The sequence below is a fragment of the Lycium barbarum genome, chromosome 9 (assembly GCF_019175385.1).
Source record: "Lycium barbarum isolate Lr01 chromosome 9, ASM1917538v2, whole genome shotgun sequence".
NCBI lineage: Eukaryota > Viridiplantae > Streptophyta > Magnoliopsida > Solanales > Solanaceae > Lycium > Lycium barbarum.
Window position 1 is genome coordinate 100,042,377 of NC_083345.1, and position 7,460 is coordinate 100,049,836.

General features: G+C 36.6%; 1 protein-coding gene across 1 annotated transcript; it reads left to right on the forward strand.

Annotated features, from left to right (window-relative positions):
- Positions 1–3,021: 3,021 nt before the first annotated feature.
- LOC132611273 (uncharacterized) lies at positions 3,022–6,388 on the forward strand. The gene is made up of 5 exons (XM_060325694.1): positions 3,022–4,484; positions 4,569–4,843; positions 4,926–5,622; positions 5,693–5,873; positions 5,954–6,388. Exon 1 carries the CDS (start codon positions 3,022–3,024, stop codon positions 4,423–4,425), a length of 1,404 nt encoding a protein of 467 aa, XP_060181677.1. The 3' UTR covers positions 4,426–4,484; positions 4,569–4,843; positions 4,926–5,622; positions 5,693–5,873; positions 5,954–6,388.
- The last annotated feature ends 1,072 nt before the right edge of the window (positions 6,389–7,460 follow it).

The following is a 7,460-nucleotide window of genomic DNA, read 5'->3' on the forward strand; positions in this document are numbered from 1 at the left end:
CCGTGACACCTTTGTCTAATTTACGATTGGGGGTGACAGATCAAATATTTAACCCAATTTAAGCAAATTACAACATAAGTATATAAAAAAATAATTAATCGAGGGGTTTTCATACCACGCCCACCCTAAAGGGTGGATCCGCCTCCGGTTGTTGTATATCTCAACTGGCAGCAAAATTTGCATCTTTTCCTCCATCACCAGCTACATACCAAGTCAAGAAAAGGGATGATGGAAAGCTTGTTGCTGTTTCAACTACTTCATCTATGCCTATTTGTGATGCTACAGATGACCCAAATCTTAATGTGCTTTTGGTTGACACAAAAAGGGGAAACACGATTGTAGCTTTTTACTTGAAAAATCCATATGCTAAGCTTACTGTTCTTTACTCTCATTGAATGAGCTCTCTGCCCTCAAAGAACAGGTACTATAATATCCCTTTATTTACTAGTTGTGCCAAGAAATAGCTTCAGATGTAGATTATGCAAACTGTGCTCCTTATGGAGTAATCGCAGCTGAAAATTCACATTTTCCATTGGGTATTAAAAGGATCCATTGTTCTTCTCTCCTTGCACACGGTTATATAGTCGTATATGGTATATTTGTATGTGATTGTAGAAGTAGAATTTGATTTTAGTGTCTGCTAAATCTGGTTTCTCTCCGATGCCAGCACTTTATGTCTATACAAAATTAGTGCCTTTTGATCTACTTTACCTGATTTAGAAAATAAAAAAGCATGATCTTAGGAAAGGCAAATCAGTCCAGATATATTATTTTTTTATTAGTAATAAATAGAATAAAATAGTTTTTATAAAAAAATTAAAATAAGGGAGGTAGCCGTAATATTGTAAACGTGAGTGGAGGCGAAATGTGAGGGAAGGTCACTGAAACGAAACGAAACATGAGGGAGGTTTCTGAAATTTTTCCTATCTATTATTTATAGCAAAATATATTTAAAGAGTCTGCTGAAATGGTTTCATTCTTCGGTGAAGAATTCAGTAGCTAACATTCAAATTGGTCACACGGCTTGAATGGATCTTAACTTATATAATATCTCTGGTAGTGTTACATGTTGTGATTTTGTCATAGGTTCACACACAAATGCTACTCGTGACGCCAAAAAGTGAATCATACCAAAGTACTTTTGGTTGGCTGTGACGGATGAGAAAGAGCTTTTTACCCAATGTCATGACTATGCATCACACATAATATATCATCATATTTATTCCCCTTATCAATTCTCCTATCCTATTTAGGTCCATAAATTTTTCTATCAATTCCATTACCTTATCCTTACCCATAAGTGAAAGGGTAAAGTACGTGTATATATATATATATATATATATATATTAAGGAGAAATATTTACGAAATGTGACGATAATTTTTTATTTACAAAACATAAAATTACAAACCCTATACAAAACATGCTTTAAAAAAAAAATTAAAAAAAAATATGTTTTCGCTCAAAAATTTATGCATGAAATGTGTATATCTCGCTCAAGGCTTAAAAAATTCACTCAAAATTTAGTTTATGAAAACAGTATGAAAAATATATGAAATACGTATATCTTGTGTAAGGCTTAAAAAATCCGCTCAAAATTGTGTGTATGAAATTTGTATCTCGCTCAAGGCTTAAAATTTCGCTCACATTTTCATGTATAAAGTTCATGAGAAAATACCCAAATACCCCCCCCCCCCCCCCCCCCAAACATTTGGCCAAAATTCCAACTACACACTCAACCTTTGAGGGGGTCCTATTACCCCTCTGACCAATTTAAAAGAGGAATAAAGTGACCCTTTTTTGCTGATGTGGCAGTCATATATGCAAACCACCGAATATTGTGTGGTGTTTGTCTACACGCGCTAGGCCCCACCTGCATTATTTTTTATTTTCCCTCTTTAATTGTAACCCGACCCATACCCATACCAAAATCTAAAATTACCCATTTCTCTTAATCAGCCCCATTTCTCAAATCCCTAACCAAAAACCCGATCGACTCCATTTCAACCCTAAACGTTATTAACAATATTATTGCGTACGCTCTTTAAGGTTGGATTCGAACTTCATTTGTTGTTGCTGCTCCTTGTGCATCAAGTGAAGGTTAGTTTTTGACTTTTTAAAAAAAAAAAAAAAACGAGTGTAGGGTTTTGTGCTTTGTCCCTTTTTGGTTAATCTGGTTTCAAACAACAAATTTTGATTTTCCCATCTGTAATCAGCATATGTAGTTTCATGTACCTGTTGTTGTTTAACTCTAGTATGATTTAGACTAGGGTTTCAACTTATTGTGCATACGCTTACCATTTTTTGCAATTCAGTTGTACATAGTTAGTTTATTTATTGAGAATGTTATTCTTTATTAACAATACATAATGTTTTGTATTTAGGTAGAAGATGGCTGATTTTGTCTATGTAACCTTAAGATGGTACCATGGGGGTTTGTTAGACTTAAGTAGTGGGGAACCAATATATGAAGGTAGGGAAGTTACTGATATATTTGATGTTAATGTTGATATATTGTCCTATTTTCAGTTGAGAGACTTCATTAATGAATTGGGATACTTAACTACTTGCACATTTAGTATTAAGCCACCTAATAGTGGCATTTTGGTAGATGTTGAGAGTGATAGGGTTATTTTAGACATGAGTGTGTCTTTGAAAAGTGGTGATATTGTGGAGGTTTTTGTCCAACACATGATTGAAGAACCAGAATTGGGCCCACCTTTATTAGAATATGTTAGTCATGGGGATAAGGAGGAATCTTGTTCAGCTTTTAATAAAGGGGTTGATGACATAGGGGCTGATGAAATTGGGAGTAATGAAAGGGTTGTTGAGGAGCCCTTAAATGGTCCCATTACACCTTGTTCGTTTACTTCTAAAACTGCTGAAAAAACACACATATCCTACATGTTCTACACCTGCTGCTACTGCTGAAAAAACGCCACCTTATTCCTCTTTCACATCTGATTTTACTGCTACCTCTCACCTCATTTACACCTGCTGCTACTTCTGCTAAAAATACAGCATGTCCTTCATCTTCTACACCTGCTGCTTTGCTAAAAAAACACCACCTCATTCCTTTTTCACATCTGATTTTACTGCTGCTGATAATACACTACCTCTCACCTCCTTTACACCTACTGCTACTGCTGGTGAAAATACAGCATGTCCTTTATCTTATACACCTGCTGCTACTGAAAATACAGATGGTAATCCTCCTCTTGAAGATGATGTAGGTCCAGTTGGATCTGATTCTTTAGATGAGGGTTCTGATTTCTCAACTAATGATTGTGAACAATCTGTACATGAGATAATAGGGGAAGATGAGGAGGGATACACAAGTGATGATCCTGAAGAGGTTAGAGAGTTGAGGGTTGAAAGGAGGAGTGTAGTTCAGAGGAGAAAAAGAAGGAAGAGGGCTAAACATGATAGTGAAAAGGTACCAGCAGGTGAAGCTAGCATGGATCTTGGTTTTGATGAAACTGAAATAGGTAGGGTTAGTCTTGAGGGAAGGTTAGGATATGATGAGCCTTACTATGGAAGTTCTGATGATGATAGTTTTCAAATAGATGAGGATGAGTGCTGGGATAATGAAGAAGATATTGAATCTGGTGGGGTAAATGTGCCAAGAAGGAACAATGCTAAGAACAAAATCATTCATGACCCAACTGCTAAGAAAGTTGTTTGGCAGTTGGGTATGGTCTTTAAAGATGTTAATGAGTTCAGGGGAGCTGCAACAAAATATGTTGCGCAAAAAAAGGTTCTGGTAGAAAAGTTTGTGAATGAGCCAAAAAGGGTTAGGGTTAGGGTTAGGTGCAGGGATGGTTGTCCATGGGTATTGCAGGCTAAACTTGACAACACCACAAATGATTTCCAAATAAAAACTTACAATCCAAAGCATACTTGCCTTCAAAGCACCAGAAATTACTTGTGTAATGCAAAGTTTATTGTTGAAGTGTATAGAAAGAGAATAACTGAGCAGCCAAACATTAGAGTGTTTAAATTGCAAGAACTAATTAGGAAAAAGTTTGACCTGCATGTTGGTAAGACTACTGTTAGGAGAGCAAGAGCAAAAATACTGAAAGAAATCATAAGTGATCATATTTTGGAATTTGGAAGAATCCTTGACTACAAGGATGAACTGTTAAGGACCAATCCTGGGAGCACTTGTGTAGTTAAACTTGCTGAACCAAATGCTGATGGTAAGCCTGTTTTCAAGAGCTTTTACATCTATTTTGATGCTTTGAAGAAAGCATTTCAGCACTGTAGAAAATGTATTGGTATGGATGGGTATTTCTTGAAAGCGGTTTGTAGAGGGCAGTTGGTGGTGGCTGTGTGTAAAGATGGTAATAACCAAATAGTGCCTCTAGCATGGGTTGTAGTTGAATATGAAAACAAGAACACTTGGACTTGGTGTATCAGTATTTAAAGGAAGATTTTGCACTTGGAGATGGGGCAGATTTAACCTTGATAACAGATATGCAAAAGGTATGTTTACTTGATTATTGTTGCATCTTTTTTTATCATACTAACTTATGTGTCTTCATCTGCACTAACTACTACTGTTTTCAGGGACTATTTGCTGCTATTCAGGATCTGCTACTTGCTGCTGAACACAAAAGCTGTGCTAGACACATCTTGGCTAACTTCATCAAAGATTAGAGAGGCCTCCAATGGAGACAACAGTTCTGGAGGATGAAGTTGCTTGGTCCAAAGAAAATGATGGAAAAATTGATGTACTACAACATAGACTCTTAGTGTAAGGTCTACTTCAACACCACTGTTAAATGTGATTCAGTTGACAACAATATGGCTGAGTGTTTTAATGCTTGGATCCTAGCTGCCAGGTATGAGTAATGCCTTAATTATTTAGTTTGCTGTTTGTTTTGTAAATTTCACTCCATTTTCCTAATACTTGCTATCTGGTAGGCACAAGACAATCATAACTATGCTTGAGGAGATTAGAGTAAAAATGATGACAAGGATTGGAATCTTGAGAGAGTTTGCAAATACTTGGAGATGTAACTACTCTCCAATGTGTATAAAGGTGTTAAAGGAAAATGTTACTAGGTCAATGTAGTGTAACATTGACTTTAATGGAGTTGCAGGCTTTGAAATTAGAGAAGGACTATGTGTGCACACTGTGGATATGGCTAGAAGGGAGTGCAACTGTAGGGTTTGGCAGCTGAAAGGTATTCCATGTACACATGGTTTAGCTGCATTACAGTTCAAGAAGTATGATCCACTTGGCTACATTGACCGTTGCTACAACAAAGAGACTTACCTGAGAACATATAAACATGTTCTTCAACCAGTCACAAACATGGAAATGTGCGCTGTCTCTACCCACCCCATTGTGGCTCCACCAGAGATCAAAAGCATGCCTGGTAGGTCACCAAAGGCCAGAAGGAAGAAGGCCAATGAACCTAGGAAGTCTGGGAAGTTGCCTAGAACTGGAATGGCCGTGACATGTAGTATCTGCAATAATAGAGGCCGCAACAAGAGAGGGTGTCCAAAAAAACAAGGTATAGAGTCATCAACAAGAACAGAACCAACAAGTTCTAGTAGGGGAAGTGCCAAGACATCACAACTAGCAACTTCAAGCAAGGGCAGGGGCAGACCAAAGGTAACTCTATTTTTGATATTTGTAGTTAATGATTGATCACTTCTAACATATAAATTTATATGTATGATAGAAAGCAACAACAGAAGTTCAACCAAATGACAAGAGGCCAAGAGGAAGACTTAGAAAAAATGCCCCAGCAGTAGGAAAGAGACCTGCTCAAGTTCAAGTTTCATCTTCTGCACCATATAAAAGGCCTAGAGTCATGGAAATGGGTGTCTTTCAAGCTGAAAATGGGTTCAAAAAATTCTAATGTGAGTGTGTTAGTCATTTTAGTTGTTCTTCTATGTGTATGTTGACTTTACTAAAATCTTCTCATAATTTGTGTGAGCAGCCTGGCATGTCAAGCAACAGAATTAACTCCACTGGTACAACAAAGGTGACCAGATCAGCTGAGGTAACTGGTGACATTGGTTACAAGCCTAGTGCAAATAGCAAGCTGAAATGGAGAGGTACTGAAGCAATCACAAGAAGGAAAATACAAGAGATCCAGCAAAGGATGAATAGAGGGACAAGCAAATTAGTAAATCCAAGCCAAGAAAGTACCTGTTCATAGTCCAAGAATCCATGGAGAATCTAATGATGCAGAAATTATTATTTAGACTAGAAATCTAATGATGTACTAGTATTATGTTCTATCGGTAGACTTTGTTGTTTTGTCTTGACAATCTAAGTGCAACCTTTATTTTTGGTTGTTATGGGATTATTATGCACCATGTATGGGTAGTTTTATGACTGTTTTGGCTGTTATGAATCCATGGTGTTTTGTTCAATTGAAATGGTCTCTTTGTGGAACTCTTTGTGTACTGTTTTTGGCAGTTATGTAGCATTGTGTGAAATGGTCTCCACATCATTTGGTGATAGTGATTTTTTTACCGCTTTGTGAAATGATCAGCAGATGGTCTCGGTGTACTATTTTTGCACTCATTTAGCATTATCTAACTGTGGCAACAACAAATGGTTGAATGGTGGTTGATTAGCAGATTAAGGATATGAATATTATGTAATGGTTTCTAAACAGACATAAACTAAACATAGACACAAAAGAGGAAATAGAAATTGGCCTTAAACTAAACAAAGCAACAACAACATCATTCTACTATGCACTCCTATGGCAAAGTCATTTTCACAATCTTTGAATTGCCAATTTGAAATAGTTTGCTCATGATAAGAACAACAACACAAAGTACAAATACAAAAATGATATTCCTATTGAAGCTACACCATTTGCTCTTCCTTTGAACCACCCGACTTGTCTCTTCTTGCTCAATCAAATTCATGTCTACACTAACAGAATTCATGTCGACACTTTTTAGCTCATCCAATTCCAACTTCATACTCTTATATTGAGCTAATTCTTTCTCCAAATCTCTAATCTTGTTCACTAATCTTGTGAGGATAAATTTTCATCTTGCATCAACTCCTTCTTTGTCTCTCCAACGAAAAAACTTACACCTGTTATCCTGAAGTTTATCCAAAAAAAAAAAAAGCATAAACAAGCCGAAAATAAAACTTATAACGATATAAGAAAAACACATACACAATAATATGGGCGTGACCAATATCTTCTTCCCGGGTTATGCTTCGACCAAGAAGTTTTCAGTTGAAGCGAATTTCCGTGTTTGCATTGAACTACTGCTTTGAGCATTGGGTCGGATTCGTCCATACACAGTTTATTAATATCAATTTTTTCCATTGCAAAGCCTGACAGATCGAAAACAAGCATCTATGAACTATAATTTGGGAAGAAATTTCAAAACCCTAACTTTGAAATGGAGTAAAGTATAGCAATACACACCAAAATTAAAAGAACATACTTAACAATACAGCCAAATCCGACT